The 26,889-nt window shown below is 35.9% G+C and overlaps 2 protein-coding genes across 3 annotated transcripts in view; one reads left to right on the forward strand and one right to left on the reverse strand.

Annotated features, from left to right (window-relative positions):
- The window catches only part of LOC127969075 (metalloproteinase inhibitor 2), a 22,532-nt gene extending 20,387 nt beyond the window's left edge, over positions 1–2,145 (reverse strand). The window contains exon 1 of the mRNA XM_052570718.1: positions 1,705–2,145. Within this exon, the coding sequence (XP_052426678.1) occupies positions 1,705–1,831 (127 nt within the window). The 5' untranslated portion in view covers positions 1,832–2,145. The remainder of the gene's footprint in view (positions 1–1,704) is intronic.
- Positions 2,146–5,857: 3,712 nt separating this feature from the next.
- The window catches only part of LOC127968966 (cytohesin-1), a 57,342-nt gene continuing 36,310 nt past the window's right edge, over positions 5,858–26,889 (forward strand). The window contains exon 1 of one of the 2 annotated variants that reach the window (XM_052570473.1): positions 5,858–6,008. In XM_052570473.1, coding sequence (XP_052426433.1) covers positions 5,990–6,008 — 19 coding nt within the window. In that variant the 5' untranslated portion in view covers positions 5,858–5,989. Of the gene's footprint in view, positions 6,009–15,710; positions 16,297–26,889 lie in introns of those variants that run through there. The other variant, XM_052570470.1, reaches the window with a different exon arrangement.

Here is a 26,889-nt window from a genome sequence, read left to right on the forward strand (position 1 = left end):
ATCATCCTGTTTGGGTTTCAGTCTTTTACCACTAGACAAGAGTGTCACATCCACATTTGTTGTGCATCTCACTGTGATTTTCCCATGCAACTGGCAATCTGCTTTCAACAATTACTGAGCCAAAATGATTTGGTCTAATCTTGGATTGTATACTCTTAATATACTGTTTTGGCTCTGTGTATTCAGAGCAGTTGAAAGCTTTCGGTGGAAACCAGACATTTGTTTCTGAGGAATGAAATAGAGAAGCCAGATATAAATAGATATAAACAGGCCTCAAAATGTCAAACAGCTCAAGCAGGAAGACTGTATACCACTTTTCCACCAGGGCTGGTGTTGGTGCTGTAGCCCAAATGGGAACCGGGTTGCGCTTTAACACTCAAAAAAATCCTAGGCCGGTGCCCACATCTTGGTTCTTTACTGGCCCTGAAACCTTCATGTCAGTGGGCAGTGCTTCCACTTACAGACTGCCATTTAAAAAGCTTCATCTTTAAAAAGTTAACGGAGATCAGGCAAGTAAACTACAAAGAGTAAATGTCAGTTGAGTGATCCGCAGAAGAGACCTATGCTCTCCTCGCTATCTGGTCGATGAAGGAAATCCAAGACAAACTAAAGTAGCGTGAGAAAAAAATAACGTTAATGAGGAGATAGCGGGGGCAATGACATGTTGTCTGTATGTATGTCATGACTGTAGTTTACAGTATGGCACCATGTCTGTTATGCTGCTTCTGCAAGAGAGAAAAAGCAATTCTGGAGGGTTCTGCACCCCTGTCGGTGGAAACAGGGTGAGCTCTTGCCCGAGCACCGGCACCGGCTCCAGCTCCAGCTCCAGCACCAGCCCGCCACCATCTCCGGTGGAAAAGCGGTACTTGTGTGCTGAAGATAACAGACCGACAGACAGAACACTATCTGATGTTATCCACACTGGGCACTGTGCACAGATGCATAAGTAGAAAAATACTGGCGAGATAACACATTCAGGTACAACCAATAAAAGGGTAATAAAAGTTTTCAATTTTCAAAATCCAGAATCTCCAAGATCTGGACTGTCATTGGCTGATTCAGTGCTGTTCAGTTTCTCAGACAGCATAAATGCATTTACACAGGAATTAAAGTTCAAAATAAATTAAAGCAGAATAAATGTTATGACATTTTGAATTTATGAATAATATAAGTAAAGATCAGAGTAATTAATTACAAAGAAGTATAAATAATAACATAATTAAAAATATGAATATTGTAAAAAAATTATAATATAAATAATTTAAAAAACAGATATGTAATACAATTAAAAATAATAATATACTGCAAATTTTAAGGCTGCTCTGATGCTGCATTTCATTCAGAAAAGTAAAGCAGCATTAGAGCAGCCTTTAATAGTAAGGAGGGTCAGGGTTGCATGTTTTTGCACTGCTTTTATGCAGCATTTTTGTTTCTAAAGGAGTAATAAAATATCCACCTCAGCCCCAGTGGTTGTGATGCTGCGATTCATCTACAAAGCAGCATCAGAGCAGCCTTGAACTTTGTTGTTGTCATGACAGAGGATATTTATGTAGTTTCAGGTTCTAATAAAATTACTTTACATTTGTGCAGCATTAGACAAAATGTGTGCAGCCTTTGTGGTGTAAATGCATTCGCAATAAACTCGCTATAGTAACAATTTTGCATTGTGACGTAGCATCGTTGAGATTGTTGACACGCACTTACCAACATCAGCATTGCAGAACGCCTGTTGAGGATGAACAGGGGAACAACTGCACGCTTCAGCGATATCTCCCACCCGAAACAGTACCAGCACCACAAGTGTGCCAATACAGCTCCTGATACTCTTCATTGCTTCACTTTAATATCTGACAGGAAAATTAGAAGCAGGTAGACGATCTTCTGCAATGTCAACAATGGTCCAGCCCCTCACACAGCCGAAAAGTACAATGTCCACCGCCGTGCGAGATGCTTTCAAGTAGAGTATTAGTACGACTACTGCTGTTAAATTCCTCAGAGACGAACGGGCTTGTTGGTAATAAAAGAAGTGAACTGCTGCTCTATCTTTAATGGGCTTTCCAGGCTTCTTTCTTTTCCACTGCCTTCTATGGGTGTGTTCTCATGGAGAGACCAGGTTCATGCCTTAATACTGCGCGTGGACTCCTCCCTTTAAACCAGATTCAACCAGAGGTGGGCGCTTAATGAAGGTCTTCAAAAGATTTATTTCACTCTTTCATCCAGACAGAGTTTTATACAAACACGCACATGAAATAAAACCTATCCTAAATGATTTTATAGCATAAAATAAGCAATTTGTATTATTTACACACTCACACACACACACACACACACACACACACACATATAGAGAGAGAGAGAGAGAGAGAGAAAGAGAGAGAGACGTGCTAGCATTTATGCATCGTGTTATTATGGTAATGTAGCATACTGTATATATTACGTTGTGTAGGCTACAAACTGCCATCACTGCAACCAAAACATTAAAGGGGTAGTTCACTCAAAAATGAAGAGTAAGAATGATTCTTCTAAAGCCACGTGATAGTTTTGTGTTAGAAAGAAATTCGTGAAGTTTTTTATTCTCTAAAACATTCTTGACAATTCGCCCTCGAGCTCCTCGTTGACTAATAGTCAAACCTTTTCAACGAATCGTCCATTCATTTCACAAAACCTGTGTAAATGATTCATTCATTCAGTGATTTAAACGGCAGTCTATTTCTTACTAAAAACTATTGTATAAATTCAGTAGACTTGGAAAATAGAGCTAGATTATGGAGTGAATTTTGTGCCTATATTCATTGATTCAGTCATTCAGTGTGACCTGTTTGCCTTTTATGAGGAAAATTGGCTTGATTTTCTCACAAATGGTGCAAGCAGATTTTCTCACGAATGCAATGGTGCAACAGATGGTGTTGTCGGTCAATTTATGCTAGTTTTCCAAGACCCAAAACACCTGTTTACATTTTCAGGGAATACAGCAGACCAGCATGAGTGGGGTACAGGTGAGTTTCTGTCTTACTATATCTATAATAAACCATTTAGATGTTTTCACAAAGCGACCCTTCTACAATGTCAGAAAAATTCACAATAATTGCTATAAAGTTATTAACATGATTGATTAGTTCCAAAATAAATAAATAATAGTGACATGGCTAAACATTTAACTAGTCAGTATTTCACTTTAAAAACTTATCCATTCTCAACATATGTATAGATTCTACATCCCACAATCCAAGGGAGGATAAGAGGTACAGAGGATGGATGAGAATGGATTTGTTAGAATATCTGCCTGCATGCATTTGTGAGAAAATCAAGTCAACTTTCCAAAAAGGCAAATGAGTCTCACAGTTATAACACACAATACTTATATTTGTCCATACATCTGCATTTTCTCTCAAATAGAATTTTGTATTTGCAAATAACTTTGCATTTATTTGAAAATGTCTAGTTTTTCTCTGCAGTGCAGATTGTGTTTATTTGCAAAACACTGCATTTGTTAGCTGAATATAGGCACAAAATTAGCTCCATATTGGATGGGCCACGTTTATGATTTATGCTGATATTTCATCCTTTTGGAAGCTTGAAATCATTATAAAGCACATTGATGGATGGTATACCGACCGTAGTGCTACTCCCAGTCTGTCAGTATAACAGAATACAATATATAAAGCAGAATTAAAGTTTATTTTTCTTTCCGCTTTCCTGTTGATGTTTAATCCACACTCTTTTGTTAAAATGTCTTTTACCCTTACCGAACTACAATCCCTCAATAAAAAAAAACTAATTTCCTTCTCATATTAATACACAAAAGCACACCAGAGACGCTGACTCGGGAACTTTAGCTGCTATCACATCTATAAGGAATTCGCTCTTGTAGTCATAAACCTGCTGAAGTCTCTTTATTGTCTCTCTTCCCACTCAGAACAGCAGTAAAAGGCTCTCTTTGCTCCTTCGTCTGCCATGAAGCTATGTCTGCAGCTGGCACATTCTCATTGTTTCCACTCTGACTAGAGGAAAAAGCAAAAATCCACAATGTGCTGCTCTGAGAGAGAGAAGTAAAATAAATAAATTAATGCAATGGTTGGAAAATCTCATGACAAGTTTGTTGGCAGTGACTCCGTCATTTTGGTGACATCACCTCTCTGGCCGTGGCAGAGCAGCCCCTGTGGATTCATAGATTCAAATGTCACAGTACCTTGTTTTTAGAAAAAAATGTACGTATTAAGAAAAAAAAAGAAAAAAACCTTAGTTTAAAAGAGTCTTGTTTTATCTTTGATACAAACACAAGGCACAAATCCTCATGCCTAAGACTAGTCAAATATGCTGTACTAGTTGACTGAGCTGAATGAGTTCTAGCAAAAAGCTTGGTAATGCCTTTTGTGAAGGAAAGAAACTTTGCGACTTGGTCTGCTTTTGCGTGTTTGATGGTGTGCGGCACAGACAAAAGCAATTTAGTGTCTGTGGTAATACTTAACCAGGAAACTATGTCAAAAATGTGTATTGGTTGCCCAGAAAGAGTGTTTTTGTTATTTTTTCCCCCTTAAAAATATGCACCGATAGAGCTATACAATGCAACTAAACTTTCTTGTAATGGCCAATTAGTAAACAGTGGCAGCAGTGAACTAATCTGCACATCTATATGGAATATTTACACAGTGATTTACAGTTTACAGTCTGGCTTTTCCCATTACAGAGTTGCATTTTTCTAACAAAAGTTTTCCTTTTAGGAATGTAGCAAGATTATTGTCTGAGTCTGTGCGTTTGCAGTTTGGAATAACAATTACTGCTGCTGTCAATCATTTAAACAATTTCCACTAGTGAATATAAAGTGAGGGTGCAGACATACTGGATGAAAATGAAAGCAGAAGAGCAAAACATTTATTCTCTTATAATGAAGACCCACTCTGTAATTTATATTAAGCATCAATCCTGTATTTAGATGTAGCATCCTGAAAATAGACAATATTTTATGGGCAACAGGTAGATACCATCTAGGAAGTAAAATTATATGCTTAACAAAAAATAACTAAATAAATAATATATATATATATATATATATATATATATATATATATATATATATATATATATATATATATATATATATATATATATAATGTGTAGGAGAAATTACATGTTTTAAAACTACACCTACATAATTTTACGTTTGTAAAGGATAGCAAAAAATCTTATTGTATTTATGGTTGCTGGTGGGTGACAACAGCATTTTTAGCAGTCACGTTCCAAATGCATAATTATTTTATTTTATGTTATTTTTGGTGAAAGTGCACCGAGTCTTATTTTAACCTTTTGTGTCATTTAAAAGGCCTCTCTTCAATCTCTCAAGAGGTTGGGGAGACTCCTGCTGGACAGAATAAAACATGGCGGGAAAAAGACAGGAAAGAACTGACTAGAAAATCAAACTATCAAACTGCCTATAAAATTATATAATTTACTATACTATATTATTGCCTGTATATATGTATGTATGTATGTATACACACACACACACACACACACACACACAGTAAATCTCTGTGTGTCTGTTTGTGTGTATATATATACAGTACCTATAGAGAGAGTGGGGGTGCAGACATACTCTCTATGTGTATATACAGTATGCAAAATCTAGATAAAAACGGTAAAACTTTAACGGCAGTAATATTAAGTAGACAAATATGTGTTCATAGCGCAAAAGAGACTGGCTGTGTCTAAAACCTAGTGAGCGTCCTAAATAGGAGGTCTTGTGGGGCATTTCTGCGAGCTCACGATGCCCAGAAATGCGCTATATCTAGGCGGCACAGTAGGTTTTCAGACCTGGCCTGTATGTGCGTACAGTTCACCGTGAGAGGAACAGATGTAACCTGGAAGAGGAAACACACACACACACACACACACACACACAAACACGCGCGCGCAACAAAACAGACAAGTGATGTTGAGTGTGTACTGTGTAGTGGAGGAAGACTAGAGCTGTGTGAAACACCGCTGCAGAATGGAGGCGGACGATTATGGTAAGTTTTGTCTTATAAAGCGTTTTTAGACTGACACCGGCGTGTCAAAGTGCATTATAGTGAAAAACTGGCAGCTTAATATAATGTTGTTTTAGTCTAAATGAGATAAACTTACAGCTCGATACTAAATAACAAGTTCACACTTCAAACACTTACATGATGGCAGTGACAGTACAACAATGTTTACCCTACAAAGTTTTTTTTTTTTAGTAGGGCTCCATGTTGACACGATATTGACAAGTTATTACTGACTCAAACATTTGCTTTGTGTACACACATCTTAGATTTGTGTATGTGTTTTAAAAGTAATATTTAGTCTTGGACATCATAAATTCAGAAATGTAAGTAAAGACCAGCACAGTTGATCTCATTCACTTAGATGCTGTATTTATATATCCAAAATGATTTGGTTTGAATTAGTTTTGAGGTGGATTTTTTTTAGAATTTTACTTTATTTCTATGTGGTGCACAGTGTGACATTTTTCCACCTTTCATTGCTTTTTTTTTGTAGAATGTCAGAGTAGCAGAAATGATGTTACAGGATATCCTGTGTGAAAACAACAGACACACCACAGCTTGCGGAGAGTGGTTAAATGTCTGTTTTTGTACAAGAGCGAAACATAAACTGGGTAAAGTGACACCTGTTTAAGAGCAGTGAACATCTAAGCTCTTGACATTTATGCTATGCCAAACAGATTTCCTAAAGTTTAAACTCTAGAAAACAATGAAATGATTTCATGAGCAGCTGGAACTTAATGCACTACACCCACCTTAAATTCACACTATTACGGTTGTACTTTGCGTCATTTTGATAACAACTTGAGTCATTTTAGAAAAGACTGTTCGTTAGTCCGTTAAACTGCACAACTGTGAGCTTTGTCTTTGCACCTCTTTTGATTAGAGCGTGTTTTGTGGTCTTTATGGTGGTGAGTGCCACTCAAAAAGTCAGACAGACCATAATATAGTGTTAAACTGTCATATATCGGCCATGCTGATAAATTGGTCCATATTATAACCATCTGACATCTTACATTTCACTGCTGGTCATATGCTCTCCATATAACCATGTATGTGACAAATACAAATTTTGAATCTGAGATTAACATTAGTTGATAAATATGTCTTAATTGGCAGAGGTTTACAACTGACAACCTTTGACAAATAGGGATATAAGAAGAATTTGATTTAATTAGTAAAATTTTGAGTAAATGTTGTGTATATGTTTCTTTTCATTTCATCAGGTTTGTGTTAATCTCACTTGCTACAAGTCTATTATGCCTAGCATAGCGAACAAAAGCAACATTAAATTCTACAAATACTTAGAAACGTGAATAGATAAAAAAAGGTGTATATTAAAGGGATGGTACAGAAGTGATAGTTCTGTCACTATTTACATTTACTTATCAACAAAAAAAAAAACAATTTCAAATAATTTTCCAACCATTTTGGTATTCACTGACATTCAGTATATATTTTTGTAACATCTGAGAAAATTGCACAGTTTTCCGATCTGAGCTTGAGTAAATGATGACTAAATTTTCACTTTTGGGTGAACTGTCACTTTAAGATATAAACACAGACCAACCATAACAAAAAGGGAATGCATAACACTAGTGGCCACAGAAAACAAATGGTTTTCGCACATGATGATAGTGTTGGAGGACCAAACAAACAGTGCTAGACTATAAAACAGCCTTGGCGCATTGAAAACAAAACACTGATAAACCCTTGACCTTTATAAATGACCTTAACATCTCTAGCATTTTTTTTTTTTTTTTTTGTAAAAGCATGTTTTGAAAACCAAACTTTGTGGACCTTTATATTCCTGTCTTCAGTTTATTAATCCTGATATTTGATTACTAACAAAACTACAGAATAATATTCATATTTCTGAATGCAAAGGAGTGTCTGGAGTATGATTTAGACTGACTGCATGTTAATGCCAGAGGATCCTAACATCAGAAGAGGAGGTTTTATACCGCACAGATTTACAGCAGTATAGAATTTTAATTGTGTATCAGTTTTACATCTCCCTGTCACTTAAGAAAGACCAAATGCAAGGTCAGCTTCTAAAATGATCATTTTAACTAGCCCTGTGTATGTGGACAGGTATGTGGGACTGGGATATGTCTCTCGTTTCAACAGTTACAGCTGCATACGTGGCAAAGTGTCACATCCAGGAAAGAGCAAAGCTGCACAGGAAACCTCTGCGTTTGTCCTCAACTTACCTCCTTCAGCAGTCACTCAATGATGTTAACTCCACCCAAGCATTCTGTCGCTCCAGATAGATATAGCAAGAGTCTGAAGGGAGGTTTGATTTTAATGTACTCTCCCTGCCAAACCTTCTGCTGTCTATGCATTTCGTGGTTTACTTGTGAGCTGCAAATCAAGAAGACTGTTTACAGTGATGACCGCACATATTAAGATCCATTTTAAGCTTCATCTGAAGTTGAAACTATCGGTGTCCTACTTTTCTGACCACCACTTGAGCAGGCTTACATTAACAAAACAGATTCACTTTAAATTTGTTCCCTACGTAGACATCCATGTCCGTAAAATTATATGGTTTATTATTTACTAGAAAAGAAAAGAAAATGGATACTAAACCAACTGATATAGTATATGTTTTCTTCAGATGCAGAATGCCTAGGTGGATAGGTTTGATGTCACAAATTGTGCATTAACAAGAAATGGCCAGTAGATGGCATATATTTCCACAAAATATCCAGCTCCAAAATTTAGAGATTTGATGTGGACAAGAAATAATCACAGAATTCAAGCATGTCATAAGATGATATATAAGTTAAATAATATAAAATAAAAAATGTACGAATAAAAATGAAATGTGTGGACACCAACCCCCCCTAAAAAAATGCATAAACAATTTAAGAAGAAAATGCATAAAATAAATAGAATCAAACTCTGAAACCATGAAAGAATTAGATTTTCTTTATTCTGTATAATTCATTCAAAATGTAATTGAGATGAATGAGGACTTGGCAGATATATATGATTAATAATAATAAACAGTAATGATTTATCTTAGAAAAGCATAAAATCTGTTGTCTACCTCGTACAAGGCTGTTAAACTGTACTAAGTTTAATATCATTCTAACACTCTGGTGGATTGACGCATGAATGCGCTCTCAGAACAAAAAGGTAAAAAGTTGTCAATGGAGCGTTATCCTATCTAAGTACCAAAGCTAAAAGGTAAATCTTAGCTTCTTTGTACCTTGTTTACAGCTAAATGGTACATAATAGTATTCTTAAATGTACTTAAAAATTCATTTTAGTTTCTAAAGTGCACATACTTGTACCTTTTGAAAGGGTATTGTCCCAGTGACAGTTTTGTACTTTTTTTTTTTTTTTTATATAAATTTGCATAGAAATGTAGTGGATGTAGTGCTAACGTATATGCTTTGAGTTTATTTGTGGTTGGCATAGTGACCGCTCATGATGCTTGGGGTTTGTTGGTCACTGAGTGTGCTTTTAACTCCTAAGGACCTCTCATGCTCAAGTGTTACAGCGCTGTGAGCTCTCAGCTCTCCTAGAGAGACCGAGGCTGCAGAGTTTGGGCTTCTGGTACGTAGGCTGTTCACTGACTATAATCTGGGATTCTAGCCATTAAACTAAAGGCCCTGCCTGTCGGCTTACCCACCTCCTGTGTGTAGGTTTGAGATTGAATCTCAGTTGTCACCAAAACAAGGTCCATCAAACCTCATGGTTTTTGTGTCATGATATATATAAAAAAAAAATCTGCATACATTTTGTGGAATAAGAGACAATGTATATTTTACAGCATAGACTTAGGTTATGTCATTGTCATCTGTTCTTTTTGTGTATTCTCTGTCTGTTATCATTTCCTGCCGAGAGAATAGATAAGGTTGCTGTTTCACTGAGGAAGTGAGATGTAAACAGATGTTGAACGCTGCTGCATGTGTCCTCGGGTGACATGCTTCCCTAGTGTTTGAAGGGGTAGTTTAACAAAAAATTCAATTCTGTCACCATTTACTCACCTTTATGTTGTCTCAAACATGTATGGCTGACTTTTTTGTTTGTGGAACACTGAAGAAGACGTTTTCCTTTGAAAAATAATAAAAAATATATTTTAAAGAAAGTTTGGACCAAAGTAACATTGGACAAAATATCTCCTTTGTTCAGCAGAATTTGTTTTGTCTATACATGTGTGTATTTCTTTATTTTATTAATTATCATAGTTTTAAAATGCAGTTATATTTTATACACTACTGTTCAAAAGTTTGGAGTTGGTAAGATACTGTAATATTTAATGTTTCCGATGCTCACCAAAGCTGCATATATTTGATCAAATATATATAAAAAAATGATAATATACATTTTTTGAAACTATGATATATATATAATTTTCTTCAGGATCCATTGATGATTTTTTTTCTACAATTTTAAACATCTTTACTGTAATTTTTGATCAAATCCAGTCCTTACAGAATTTTTTTCTTACAAAGAAAAGAAAAGAAAATAATGACCCCAAACCTTTGGACAGTTGTGTACATTTTCATAGACCTTTGCACATTATAATTAGAGTCTTTGTGTCTGGAACAAGAGCTGTCTTAATAAAAATCAACCCACTGGGACATAAAAGTGCCTGCTGTATTAGTGGAAAAATACAGAAGTTAAGTTCGGTTATATTGCAGTGTTTTTGTTACATTTTTAACTTTGAATTATGCGAATGTTTCATTTTACATCATTCACCCTTCCTTCCCTATGCAACCTTTGATTTCATCTAATTTATAGTGCTGTTTTTCCCCTTCTAAAGTCTCTCTAGCACTCGCTCGTTAATCTTAAGCTCCAGAGAAGGAGAAATCTTCAAAAGACTGATCTGTTTTAAGATCAGCTGAGATGAAACGGCAGTCTCCCTGCACGGGACGACTGGGACTCAGAGATACGAGTGTTAGGTCAGCAGCAACCAGCAGCCATGACCACTTCCCATTTGTCCTGTTATTGAAATCGGTTCGATATAATGTACCATAATGAACTACTGAAATAGATAATCTCTTAAAGATAAACAACTTGAACTGTTATTCACAAGGTTTTAACATCGTTGCTTTTACTGTACTTCTCCTTTCTGAAGGTTATGCTTTGATTATTGAGCCTCAAGTATAGAATTCTCCTTTGTCAGTACATTTAAAGGAGTTTAGTTTATCTGTAGATAAAGATTGTCATCATTTATTCACCTTAATGCTATTTCAAACCTGGAAGACTTTCTTTGTTCTACAGAAGATCTATTAAGGAATTCTAAGCAATGCACTGATCATTTTTCTATGCTATTACAATAAATGGAGACTGGAGGTTTCTGAATCAAAAACCGAATCGATCATATTCATCAGAATTTCTAGATTCAGTTGAAACACAAGATTCAAATTCATTTACTCACCCTCATGTTGTACCAAACCTTTATTACGGTAATACAAGTTTGGTACAACATAAGGGCGAGTAAATGATTTCAGATCGATTACGGTGATCACAGATGTTCATATTTTGGGTAATGTTTCTTTAAGAGTCACATGAGGTTGTGTGTGTGTGTGTGTGTGTTTGCTTATTAATTCTGTGAGCTGGTTCGTCCCTATAGGGAAAAACAAACCCACAGATATCACAGATTTTAAATGAAAGCTTTTACTGCTGGCTGGCTTGGAAATGGCCTTTCATTACTTCTGAATAGCTCTTTACACTGATCTTCCTTTGAACCATATTTTTATTGTCTGTGCTTATACATTGTATCGTTTTACCTGATCAGTATCATCGGTAATTTCACCTGTCCCCTAATGTACAACGTATCCACTGGAGAACCGAAATGACCATAATACAGGGATACTCAAAGTCTGGCTCATCACAACAGTCTGGATTTTTGGGGCAATTTATTTGCGTTTCCATTTCTGCACTTCAACTGAGCATCACAACACCAGAAAACAGGAAGCTAGCTATTATAATGAACAAATCTGTCTAAACTGCAAGCCAGCGTGTCCATTATAATGCAGTGTAGACAGCCTTACTGATTATAATTGTCTTCTTGTTTTGTTGTTTGTGTGCAGAGTAGACAGTGTAAAACTTGTATTTAAAGGATATCACAAAATGTCTACCAAATTACTTTTTTACGAAGCAAAGCACCAGAATATGCTAATTTTGTCATCAGTGATTAGTACCAAGTATCGGGTTGTTGTCGCATATTGAAACAGTTGAATAGTCACATATTATGTTTTTTATACACACACACGCACACTTATGCTAATATAATACCGATCTATCTTTTAAAAAACAATATTTAAATATATGAGTGCGTATGCGATTTTCTTTAGCAGAAACTCTTTTTCTTTTGCACTTTTGTCTTGATTTATCCTCATTTTCATTTTTAATTCTTGTGCATCTGTAGTCTCAGTTAATTAACAGTACAACTGGACGTATTTGGGGCACATATGAGTGGAACATATGGCCAAAAAAGTGTTTAGAATGATGGAGCAGAAAAGTTCTTGGAATAAATATTTGATGAGAAACCCAAGCTTCTGACCATTATGGTTCAGAATACATTGTTTCAGTTTTGCATTTCTTAGGGCCTTTGAAACAAAGGGGCCAATGAGCGACATCAACGCTTAGTGGACTCTGCTGACGCCGGGCAGGCGTTTATTGGGCCTCTAGCTCTTCAGCTGTGCAGACACAGAGAATTCTTGGCAAAGTCCTGAGTCTGCACCTACAGTACTGTTCCTCTGCAGTCATGCCATTTTTCAGAAACAAAAAACATTGACCGTTTATGTTGGTGTGTTTTCTAATGCTTAAAATTTATTGATTTTGACTGATTTTGGTGTGCTGAATAAACACAGGGTCTTCGGGGTTAATTTTGAGCGTGTCAGTGCAAAGAATCGTTTATTGTTTAGCACAGCTGCAGATATTAACAGTCATATATGTCTTGTTAAAAGGCTTTGGAACAGAAGTGTTGTGAAATGTCTTGGTCCTGATGTTTGGGCACTCAACTCACCAGGGAAAAACTGTGTTTATAAAAGTCCTGCTGTCTAACCTTTCAAATACAACTCGGATGCCATTTTCCCCTGTTCTTTTTTCCTCTAGCTGCGGGGTGCCCTCCCAGTCTCAAATGTTCATTTAGAAAAGACTGAAAAGAGCGAAAGAAAAAGGCTTTTAATTTCTCTGTAGTCCTGAGTCAATGCAAAAGAATGTGAATGTTAATGTTTGTTGTTGAAGCTGTGGCGATGAAATTATCTTCAGCTATGCTGTTTTTAATTAAAACTTTTATTCAACGATTAACAAGTGACTTTTAGGTTGCTAAAAAATATTTCTATTTCAAATAAGTGTTGCTTATTTGAACTTTCTATTATTCAAAGAAACATGAAAAAAAATCAGCTTTGGCATCAAAGGAATAAATCAAATTTTTAAATATTCAATTATAGAACAAATTGTTAATTTGAATTGAAATAATATTTCACAATATTGTTTTTACTGTACTTTATATGTAATTATATATATGTATATATATGTATATGTATATATGTATATGCACAGTATATGTATATATGTGTATATGTATATGTGTGTGTGTGTGTGTGTGTGTGTGTGTGTGTGTGTGTGTATTATAATTTGTGTATAATGCTTATATTCTTTTAAATGTCTTTTAAAATTACATTTTGTAAAAGTATTTTTAGAGGAAAGGAGACTACAAAAGGACAACTAAAATCCGCTCATTTGCCTGTTGGTTAAACATCATGTTGGTTAAAGACCAAACAGTTGTTGGTTTATGAATGAATCTCCACTGTAAGCCCAGGTTGTTCTAAATCTAAAGGGACTCTCTGTAAAACGTGTGCTGAGAATCACTGTGAATAATAGCTTCAGCTAAATGTCAAATTAATCATTTCAATTTGATTTGTTGTCTATATTCTGAGCGTGATGAAAGTTTTTGATCATGCTTCATTATTGCATGGTGTCAGGAACCACTAGTTAATTGCTAAAAACTGATTTAGTAAAACACATATAAATAATCTTTCCATTGATATATGTGTGTTAGGATAGGACAATATTTGTCCGAGATACAACTATTTGAAAATCTGGAATCTGAAGGTGAAAAGAGTCGTTAAAGTTGTCCAAATGATGTTCTTAGCAATGCATATTACTATGAAACTTACTTTGAGTGTATACGTGTATACTAAACTTACTTCTATTGCTACAAATATCCCTGCTATACTTAAGACTGCTTTTGAGGTCCAGGGTCACATGTTACCTTACACCTTCAGGAATGCATCTTAACCAGAGAAACAGGTCAGATTTTATTAAATTTTTTAATAGGCAATGTAAAATTCTAAACTAATGTAGTAAATTGATTATTTTATATTTGGTATACGTCTGACAGGAATTGTGTGATTAAACACATGGGTGTGAATGGAAGGAGAGGAAGGGTGTCAACCCACAATAGAGGGAAAGAAGAATAAATGAGGAAAGTAAGTTGGAAAGTACTGTGTGGACTTTCCAGCAGGATCTCCCAAATGGTTCTCCTCTGAGACCACAGTTTTGGGGATGTTCCCAGATGGTTTAATGGCTGCAAAACATTGTCAGATCTTATAATTGTAATGCATTTACTTTGAAGATCAAAATGTTGTTATATACAAGTAGAATAGTTCATCTAAAAGGAATATTTTGTCATTATTTTGTGTTTCATTAAAAAAAAAAAAAAAATTTTTTTTTCGGTGACCTGTCCTTTTAAATTAGTGATTAAATAAAAGATCCTAGCTCGTAAATGACCTGCAGCATTCATACAATCACGGTAGTCTCCAGTCATTAAAAAGTTAAACATTTCTTTTTTTTTTACAAGCTGAGATTATTTGAGGGTAGTGTTCTGTTCCCGTTTCATGATACATGACCAGAAACAAGTCAGCGATATCAGCCGTCTTTCAGTTCAACAGTATTACACCCACAAGTCACACATACTTCTTAGAAACATAGCACATGCAACCACATTTCTGTTGAGGTTGCAAGTTCAGCATGAATATGTTTATCTACAGAATATAGGGATTTTCAACCAAAACCCACATGAAAATATAAATTGCGTAAAGTGGTGATTTATATTGTATTTTTTATTATTTTTTTGTATTGTAGTTCAAATGGTAGTTTGTAATGCTTCCAAATGACAGTTTTCACAGTGATTCCATAGATGAACCAATTTGGGTTCCCAACATAACCTTTCAAGGGAAAACTTAAAAGAACCGTTTGTCCTCACACACCTTTTCCGTTATAAAGAACCTTTAAAGTTTCTTCATGCAACTATTGATTATAAAGAACCTTTATTTTTGAGAATGAATGTCAACCCCGTCCCTCAACATAACCGTCACTGGGCTGTAAGCAGATTGAATTAAAGCATCCTGCCAGAACATTTTTACAGATTTCCAAGATATTGTGTTGCATTTTTGATCATGAAAGGCATTTCTTGCAATGTAAAGTATTTAAAATGCCTCAATGAACAAGCAATTACCATTAAACAACCACACAAATGCAAAATGCACTGATGCAAAGGCATCAATCCGGGAGCATGTGGGTTTCAGAGGGTCTCAACCTAGCACAATGCACACGTGTCTGCAGGCGTACATTTATAGATGATTATGATCTCGTGATTCTCCATGAGTAAACATATACATGCCCTTCAAAACCACGCATGGCTCAGATGCCCGAGATGGTTGAGCTCTGACTAAACTGCCCTCTGTGCTTGTGGGAGTGAGTGGGGAGGTGTTCATGGGAGGTGTTGATGAGCTTGTGCTTATGTCTTTGTAAATCATTCAGCTATTTCAGCACCACAGCAGAGACTTTCCAATAGAAATCAGTGTCACAGACACAGAAAGCTCTGGATGGTAAAGTGGCAGTGAGTACGAAGAGAGAGAGAGAAGGAGGAGAGACAATACAAGGAGAGAAGTCAGTGAGTGTGATTGCTAGACCAGCGCACATTGGAGCGGAGAGCAGCGTTGTGGACCTGCGCTGCTGTCAGAGCTCTTTGCTTTGGAATCTGTCAGACAGCGAAATGATATATGATAAAGACAAGTGTTACATAAAGTATCAACATTTTTAACAAGTTCTACTTTTGCACAAAAGGGGAAGTAGCTGGTGTTTTCTCTCTCGTCGCTCACTGGGACTTACTTCTCACAATCGCACTTTCATATTCCAAGTGAGACGGGGACGGTTGAGATTATGGGGACGGTGAGCGAACTCTGTGCGTCGAGCTTCCAGGCGTTCTTGTGTCCCACAGTTTGCCCGGCTCCTCCAGCAGGTGGGTCTGTCATTATGTGCATGTGCTGAAAAAAAAAAACGGTGTAGGATATCCTTTGAAGCAATTTTCATTCAAAAATTGCTAGTGAATTTCACAGCAAGTAACGCACTGAGTTAAATGTGACGTTTTGAATTAGAATGACTGAAATGGTATTTATTCCAATAATCTTTGCTTTATTTACAACTTTAAAGAGTCATTGTACGGTGAAATCTGAGACTTTTTCAGACTGTTTAAAGTTATGAAATGCATTTTCAGATATTTATATTATTAAGGTTAGGAGGTTAGCTTATAAAGTTTTCTTCACCAAAAAGTTAAAATGAAGAGTTTACATGCAAAAGCCTCTAAGCGCCGTTTGAAATTTCCTTTTGAAATTAGCATCTTTATTAGGCTCCTATGTTTAGGTTTAGTAATTTCACTTTAATAGCAATGAATAGATTCTTTTCATTGCCATTTAAAGTGAAATAACCGAACACAGACAGAACATTTGAAATAGTACTTTTGCATTTGAACTCTTCAAATATTTTATAACTTTTCATTCTTTGTCAAACACACTTGCTGATAGCCTTCATGCAGAGTGCCATCATAACAGTGCCGTTATGCTACGGGCATCCCGAATTCGAACCCTGACTCAAGGATATCTCCTGATCCCGCCCCTCTCCCTCCCACTTCACTTCCTGTCAGTTGTCGTCTCTCCTATTGTAATAAAGGCAAAAATGGCAAAAAAACGAAACAAAACAAACAAATTCCGTTTTGAGGGACATAAAGTCTTTCAGAAACACACTGCTGCGACTGGTGAACTTCACCACTACGGATCCACTCTTCAAACAATATATTAACATTCTCATTAAAACACTAATTGATACACTTGACATCTTAATAGCAGTAAATGCTGGCTTGATGTTTATTCCAAAAACAATTAAAGATGATAAATACATGTATTTTCTGGCATTCCCTCCAAGGCACTGCCTTAGATTTCAAGAGAGTTGAAATAACCAGCAGCCAGTTTGCGCATACTTAAGAAAACATTCCAAAGATAAACTTCAGCCATGTTTATCCAACAATTTGATGTTTCAAATAAGTGTGCACAGTAGGATCAGTCTTGTGATTGAACAATAGAGATGAGTTTTTAAGAGCACACCTACTCGATTTACAGTACATATGAATGTTTAAAGGGTGTGTAGAGGAAAATCGTCATGATTTGAAATAATAAAAAATCATATTATAACCTTGGGAGGAGTTGAATCTCACAAAACATTTTTATTTCCATTTCATGACCCCTTTGATGCGCCCATAATACTGTAATCATTTGAGATCGGAGTAAAGTCACGTGCAGCTGCATGTTATCAATCTAGTGTTGTTGCCGTGGTGATAAACAGTGTTCCTGGCTGGATCATAGAAGTGATGGATGAGAAACGGAGCTGCCGTCATGGTCATGCAATGTGAAGACAAATCATTTGTTTTGTTGATAGAAAGTTGCTGGGCTGTTAGAAAGAAGGTTTTGATATAATTACTGTTGGAACACTAATAATAGTGTCACCATATGTCCACCTGTTGCCAACTGACCTTCAGTCATGTCCTCTCTCTCTCTCTCTCTCTCTCTAAATATATATACTGTATATCTATAGTAATAAGATCAGGTTTCACTGTGGACTTCGCCTGCACTGTTCTTTATGTGCTGAGTCTTGCATGCTTCTGTTTATTTGTTGGTTTTAGCGCGCTCTGTGGGTTTATGTGTGTTTGTTGCTCATCAGTGAGGTTTTGTGTGAATTAAGTGTTAGAGCTGCTGAGACAGTCACTAGAGGAGAGGAGGAACTGTGAGAGAGAGGCAGATGAAGGGCTGGGACTGGTGAAGATCTTATTCTGGGTTAATTTTGCTTTTGACATCGTAAGAAAAAATCAGTGAGGGGTGTAGATCAGTGACTTTTTATGTTGGATGGATTTTCTCCGTTTTCTTCTTGCCATCTGTCAGAATTCAATGACAAAATCCCCTAATGGCCTTCAAAAGATGCAGATTTGAAAACACAAATGCCTGTTTGGATAGACTTAATTGGTAGTGGTTCATTGCTCAAGATGCTTAATAGAGTTCTCACTTATGTTTCCTGCAAGTATCAACTTTGTCTCATATGTTTCTCCTACGATAGTTACAAATGAGGCTATTGGTGCCATAAAGTAAACATTCAAATTACATTTAACCATTTAGCAGACGCTTTTATCCAAAGCAACTTACAAATGAGAACAATAGAAGCAATCAGACCAACAAGAGAACAACAACAGTATACAAGTGCCATGACAAGTCTCAGTTGGTCTAGCACAGAACCCGTAGCAAGGTTTTTTTTTTTTCAAGAATAGGATAGGCAAGAAAATGTCTGTTTGGATAGGCTGGTGTACCCCAAGGCACACCAACAACAATATAACTATTAGTGTCCGCACTAATATATGATAACATGTTTATTGTAATGTTGTCACTTTAAATGCTTGTCAGATGGATTCTGATTGGCTCAATGTTTTTATCATACATCAGCTGAAACTGTTGTAAAAGTGATTTCAAACAATATTGTTCCGCCGTGTCAGTATTATTAGTTATGGTGTAGACTTACTTCTCTGTTCCTAAAGAATTATATTTATAGTTACAGTTATCACTGATGCGAACAGAATATACAGCTGTAAAATAACTTCTAGATATAGCTCAGATTTGTTGGTCGTTTTGCATCATTTGAAAAGTTCTGGTAAATGTTCATATTGAAAATGTTTAGGTTTAGATTAAGAAATTGTTCAGATCTTTGTTGAAACTCTATACACAGACACATACACACAACATAGCAAATGTTGGACACTATAAAGACACTTGTCCTGATTTTAGATCACTCTCATCAGAATAATATCAACTGATCATCACTTGTAAGGTATTTATTTTATTATTTACACTGAAACTATGATGTGACTGCAGTAGTGTTCCAAGAGTGATTTGAGCATTGAGATTTTTTACTGTTCATATCAGTCCGCATGGCCAAGTTTGCATGATCCAGACAGTCTGTCAGTCTGTGTATTAGTGGTTTGATTTTTCAGCTACTTTCTGCAGATTACATAGTTATGCAAGTAAGTGTTTTTTTTTAAGTGAGCCAATGAATCATTCACTCAACCAAATCATTCAAAAACACTGATTCATTCAGCAACAAAATATTGTTACTCTGTGCTGTTCATACACATTGGTTGTTATTTGCCTTACCAAGCTGTATTTGACCAATATTGTTCATAAAATCTAAATTACTCAATGTTAACTTCTTATATATTGCATTTTGAAATGTGCTAAATATAATATATATTCATTGAAGCTATGCCCTCATTTCTTTGTTCTACATTTGAAAGAATGTACTTGATTAATTTGGGTAAGGCACAATAATTAAGAGTATGTCATAGAGAAACCATGACTTTGTTTTCTTTGAAAAAAAAAAAACATATGCATGATGTGATTCCATTTAAGCAAGTCATTTGTCATTGTCAAATAACTTTTTTTTGTTCAAAAATGGACAGAAAATGCAATGCATCCTTTTGCATGCTCTTTAATTTCTCCAGAATTTGGCCAACTCCAGTGTTTTTCAATCCAGTGAAAAAGGAAGTCATTTACTTTGAGTATATTAAGGGCTGTTCCCACAGTGACACTTGAGAATCAAAAAGACAAATATGTGTGTCAAGCTTCTCTCCTGTTCAGCACAGGCTGTCACTCAGTTCAGTTCGATTTTATTTATGTAGCCTTTTAGAATTCATAACATGTACAAAAATTGTGTTTTCCATGAAACATTTTGTAAACTGCTCCGAGAGGAGTGTCAGAGTAAGATTATACAGTGAAGCAGACATAATGAATAAGTTCGACTATAGCTTGTGATCACAATAATAATAATAGAAGGACCTATTTCATTAGACATTTCACTCTTGGCTGATCATTATCTTAACGAAAAGCTTAACATAATTTAAACTACTATTGTGTTTTATCATTAGTTAAAAAACTGAACTAATGTGACTAAACTGACTAGCTGATTCTTGGAACACATCTGTATTTTTTTCTTCCACAGGAGCAAGGTGCAATTGACAGGCCCATTAAATGTACCCAAAGCTTTTTACTGCGAAAGTGCTTGTGTGAGAGTCTATCTGTGTGTATACTGAGAAATCAGGCTCTTAAAAAAAGCTTTAGTGAGTGTACCTTTACTTAAAGTTCAGGAAAAGCCAAGTCAGAAAGAAGGATGGGAAGAAGGCTGTGGCTCAGCAAGTGTGAACATGGAAATGCGAGAATGGAGCAGGATTTTGTTAACCACTGTTCTTGTGTACAATAGAGTGCATTAATGAGAGTTTCATCGCTCATATACTTTTATCCACGCACACTGTGATTCAGACGTCATGGGCGACTCACTCATTTCAAATTCTAATCTTGATGAGTCAGTAAGTTAATCAATCGTTCTCTGAATGAGCAGTGTTTTATCACCACATCCAAATTCATATGTGGCTAACTAAGAAGTTTTAAAGAGGTTTAGAGATTTAATGTTTGTGCTGTACAATTTTAGTTTCTTAATGAAGTATACTCCTGTACACAAACAAAAATACTTTTTCTTAGTTAACCTGCTGGTTTGCGTAATGCATCCTATTCATGCATATTTGTAAAACCTTTTTTTTTTTTTTCAGACACGCACACACACGGGACAGAGTTGAATTATTTGATCTGAATTTTTTTTTAAAACTTATTGTAGCTACCACTTATAATCAACAACAGAAAAAAAAATCCTTTGGTCATGAAGAATAGTCATGGAAAATGTGACTGAAATTGTGTGACTAACACTAAAAAAGGGAAAAAAGTATGAAATGACCTCTTGAAATAACCTTCCAGGCGCATCTCTGTTAGATAGTTCTAGAAAGTTGGAATGAGAATATGTATGCTTGTTAAAAAAAAAAAGAAAAGAGAGAAAAAGTGACTATAGCGTAAAGGGGTTATGAAGAGGAGAATGAGTGTGTGAGCGGAGAGAGGTGTGATATGAGTGAAGTGACTCATTTTTGGACTGTGAGCCCATATTATTATGCTGGAGGCAAGTCAGTGCTGCCCACTCATGGATCTCCCATGATGGCGGTGTGGTGGCCCACCAGTTCTTCTGAGGGAGTCACCGTCTGTGATGATGATAAACAGTGAAGGACAAAACAAATCTTATTTAAATCTCAAATCTCATCTCTCTTTCTAGCTCTTTTCCAAAACCTAATGAGCTGCTTCGCTGCCTACAGCCTACACAAGCAGCTGCTTTATATGACAGCAGACTGGAATTGGACTTGAGTTGAGTGATTTTCAACACTTTTCAACAATTCATACAAATAGCAGTTTGTATTTGTAGCTCTTGGGTGATTCATCAACTCAGTAATTGTTTTCAATATATAGTCATCATGTTAGGAGTGGCACAAATCTTTAATTAAATTTTGGAGCTTTTTGAACTCATTGAAAAACATTTTACATATGAGCTGTACATGTGAAAAGGTATATTTTTAAGGGATACATTTTGGAACAGGATTTAGTGTTGCGAGGTTTTGTAACCGAGCTTTTATCTATAAATCCTTAAATTTCATTTTCTAACTAGTCCTCCAGAACCTCTTGCTGAACTCTGCCAAAGAGAATGACCAGCCACAAAATCTATTATTCTTGGGCTCTCTCCTTTATTGCATCTTCTTGACAAGTTAATATTTAACTCCTGTCCCTAAAGTCAGACCCTCATTCTTAAACCTTATCATCTCTGATCTCCATCCGGGATGAGCGGTGAAGAGAGTAAACCTACACAAGGTAATTTCATCTAATACGAATTTCCTTCTCTGTCAGAGTTTTAAAGGAGTAGTTCTAAAAATAAAACGTATATCATTATTCACTCACCATCATGTCATTATATCCCTTAATAGCTTTCTGTGAGGAATGGACTGAAATGTATTTTATTTTTAATAATCAAATAATCTTCCATTTCAATAAGCTTAGAATCATGGATTTTAACTGTAATTTAAATAAAAAATAAAAAAATCACTCGACCAATTCAAGAAATAAGACTAATGGTGTTTGCACACCAAAAGTGAAATTAATTATTCAACCGCAAGTACATTAGCCTACCTACGAAGTCAATGCAAACACACAAATTTGCTGCGAAATCGCGATATTCGCCCCAATTGCATCTTCCGAGCAAGCTGCAAATTTCTCGCAAGGCAATCGGCGAAATACATTAAAGACATGTCCGGTTTGACATATCTGGTTGTATCAGAAAGTGTTATTTTTTTAATTGTTTTTCATGTTTTTATTTGTGCCATTGATGCAAAAATGATCCCACAAATAAACTCAACCGTCAAATATTCATTTCGTGGTTGACGTGAACACACTTTTGTTTTGGTTTTAATACAAAAGCAAGCTACTTTATCTTATTGCTTCAGAAAACTAAAATTGCACGGTTCATATGGACCACTTGTATGATAACACCATTTTTGGAGCTTGACCCTCCCAACTTCACCTGTTGTGTTTCACAGAATAAAGAAACTCGTACTCACAGGTGAGTAAATAATGACATCGTTTTCATTTTTGGGTGAATTATTTGTTTAAGCCAAGTCTCTCTTTGACCTTATGGAGCACCCCTGCCATATAGGCCCTAGGACCATGGTGCATTTTAATATGTGGACTTGTTGGGTTCTGGAGCTGCAGCTGTCAAAGCAGTGAGTAATGACATCATAAACACAGAGGCAGCCTCTGGGCTTTCTGCTACTGTCTGACGCTTTGCTCTGCTCTGCTCCAGATTTGGACTTTATTGGAACAGGCCATCAACATACCGAGCGCTGCCATGACTGGTTCTACAGTATGTTTGAAATGAGGAAGAATACCTCCTCTTACATTTTATATACAGTATAAATGTAGCAAAATCTTGACACAAACTATTCAGAATGACTGTTTTATTAGATATGGGAGATCATCCTGTCACAGATGTATTACTCCTGCTGTCACCTCAGACTCCCGCGGAGGATCAGGAGGATTTATTGGCATAGTATCACAAGTGCTGTAACTTCTTAAATCAAAATCTCAGTTCTTTACAGATGGGCAGGTTAATGTTCACTCACCTTCGGGAATTAATGGCAGCTTTCATTGGCCAAGTCCCGCCCATAAGGCCGTTTGACCGACATGTCAAACAACCAATCACAGTTCATTTTGTTCCTCATCACGTTTCGAGGCGTGGAAATGTCACCACAATAACAGACCGGTGTGTAAAACTCTCAGAAATATTTGAAAGATTCTATGCTGTGAATTTAAAATATATCACATACTTTAGAAAAGCCAGCGTTTTTACTTGATCCTGATAAGCGCTTGTCGTCACAGTTGTAAACATGGCTGCTTTCTTCTTTCGTGAGGGGGTTTGTCGCCCCAGTATCTTTGTTTCCAGGTGGAGCGTTAAAGAACTCGTGGAAATCCTGTAGAATTCAACCAATCTGATGACGACTTCGACACTCCTAAAGTGTTTCCACTTTTGTGTCCCATATGCATCAGACGTTTAGTCAACGGTCCATGGGCGTGACGTCTGAGACTGAGACTAATGTTCATTTAACCTGCCCACTTCTGTTGATCCGTATGTGTGCATCTAGTGTGTCACTGTCCTTATGTTAAATTAATTTTGTTCCTTTGCTCTTGATTTTGCCCTTATGCACTTTTGTTTAAAACCCCCAGATAGTTTTTCTTTTTTATAAAATGTCATCTCAAACTGTAATGACTCATAATCGGAACATTGAAAGAAAATGTCACATTGATCAAAAGTGACATTAAAAACATTTATAAGACATATCAAAAGATGTCTCTTTCAAATGAATGTTATCTTTTGAACTTTGAACTTTTGAACGTTATATTTAAAAAGGAAAAGGGGTCTTTTAAATTTGAATAATATTAATAATAATACCTGTCTTTCCGTGATATTATATTTTATTCTCTTCAGTTTCATACTCTTGGCACACTCAGCATGGCTCTAATTGTTCAGCAAAATGTATTCTTCTGTTATTTCTTTACTGTGTCCATGGAAATGGTTTTGCTCTGAATCGTTCACCATGACATGGAGAGCATTAGCATAATTCAGCTGCCGTCTTTGAGAGGGCTATTTCAACAGGTTTCTTATTTAATCGTGCAGCTGTTGTGTTTGCTCTGACTTTTAATTCTGTGCTGAAAACAGAACAGCCCACCAGGCCCTTGTGATGCAAATGTCCGCACTGACCTCCGTCGTCACATGACTCCACACAAACGGACAGCTTAGATACTACCCATGATTAAGTTTGTTCTCAGTTGCTTGTGTCGCAGAATGATAATGTTTAAATGGTTAAGAGTGAGAGATCTGATGCTTCTGCTATGCTCTGTGTGATGATTGAAGAACATTATTATTAGATGTATCTGTATAAATCATTATATACAGAGATTAGGATCATGTCTATCTTTTTAAACATCACATATTATCTTTTGATGCAAATTATCATTACCTTGCCCTCTGCCACACCACCTCACCTGTTCTCTTTTTCTGACGGCTTTGGAACAGGTGTGCAGTGCTAACGAGTGTCTTTTACACAGCACAGTGTGTTCTGGGAAATAAAAGTGAGAGAAAGATTGAGGGAATCAGAGAGACATGCAGAGAGAGTGAGAGAGAGAGTGAGTGGTGAGATTGCATGTTAACTGTTTATTTTGGGCTGTCTCCACCTGGTCTTCAAATGCCTTGAACTCCATCCACTTGGCGACAACACTGCTAATTCATTCTTAAAATATATACCAATCCTTTCAGCCCTGTAATCTATTCTTGATTGTAGTTAGTTAGGTACAGAAACTTTAACCTTAGCTTTCTGAGTGGAGGAAAAATCCTGCTGTTCCAAAACGTAGTCAGCTGCCAATTTAGGCAGTGTTAAAGGTAGTGATATCTTCTTTATAGCATGTAGTTTGCGTTTCAAGTTGCATATCCTTCTCTGAGAATGCAATCCTTTAATGCATTGCAACAAGCCAAGTGAAAACCCATCCAAAATGGAAGATGAAGCAAGAGAAATTATATTAATTTCATTCTTAATGTCAGTGTGAAATGAAAATTTCTAAATACATGTCATTGATCTGATTGTGATTGGCTCAGTCCTTAATTTTTTAACATTTGTTTTCACATTTTTTAACATTTGTTTAGTTTAAAATGTCATACCTACTATAGATCTCCTGGGGAAATGACAGATTCTCTCTGGTGATGTATATCAGATTTTTCCGACCATAAACTTAAAAAAAAAAGACAACCGTATGAAAAATTATCCATAAAATAGTTGAATCTTACTGTAGAATATGTATTTTTATGCTTTTTAAAGGAACACACCATTAGCTTGGTGGCATGCTAATGGCAAACATCATTGAAACAGTACTGTGTGAATGAATTTTAAAATCCACTTCTGTATCACTCACAATATAAATATCTCCTGACCCCTCCATAGTGGATGGAATGACCTTTTTTCTACAACAACAGCCTTAGCAACACTTGTAGTATACTTGTAGTAACTGTGTAGTAACATCTGCAATGAAGGGCAGATCTGATTTTATGAGTAGCTATGGCATCTTGATGCCTTGAGCTGCAAATATGTGAACTGACCACAAAAGTTTAAATGCTGTTCAGCTTTAATAAGATACTTAGACAGCTGTCTCATTTGGCATTTAAATCGAGCCTTTAAAAGATAAAAGCTTAAGTTATTTGCTCGAACCTGGTGCTTAGTAATTTAAAGGCAGCCGTCTGAGAAAGGACGCAGCATAATGGAAGTTAAAATGAAATGCATTTTACACATGTTATATAATTCTGTAATATATGTATGTTTGCATTATACACAGATACACACAACATAAAAAAAAAAATCTTACAGACCCCAAACTTTTGAATAAATCAGTGTTTTGGAATGAATCAGTTCTGTGAAAGATTCAAGTTTCAAATTCATTTAAGCTTTATTAGCATTAGACTGTGTAACACAATGTTGCCAAAGCATTAATGTGTATATATAATAAGAAACAATAGAAAAAAAACAACAACATAGATAATAAATCAAATCTAGATGAAAAGATAAAGTGAGTCAGTTCAGAATTAACCATGTTCAACACCTAACATTGTGAATGGCTAACACAAAATTGCAGTTGTGTTGTCGTCATCTCCAAGTATGAAGGGCATTTTGACTGTCTTCTTCTGTCTATTTCTAAATCATGGTTAATTATTATGTATTTGGAGAGGATTTTTCTTTCTTTAAATGGATTAATTAATTAATTAATTGCCGAATTTAGTGGTTCTGTTGGGTTGAGAAGCATTGGAGTTTATTTTGAAGGTCAAAGTGTGTTTTTAGTGATTCACTGACTCCCTGATGAAGCCAAGTTCACTTGTTTTGTTCCCGAATGAATCATAAATGAAATGCTTCAATGAAGGATTCGTTGAGTCATTCGTAAATTCACATCATTTGTCGCCACCTACTGGCGAAACTTTGTAAACCAGAATAAATAATCATTAAAAAAAATGCCCCGTTATTAATAGACAGACTAGAATAATTATAAATATTGTTTATTTAGGC

Source organism: Carassius gibelio, chromosome B12 (assembly GCF_023724105.1).
Source record: "Carassius gibelio isolate Cgi1373 ecotype wild population from Czech Republic chromosome B12, carGib1.2-hapl.c, whole genome shotgun sequence".
In the NCBI taxonomy this organism is placed as follows: Eukaryota; Metazoa; Chordata; class Actinopteri; order Cypriniformes; family Cyprinidae; genus Carassius; species Carassius gibelio.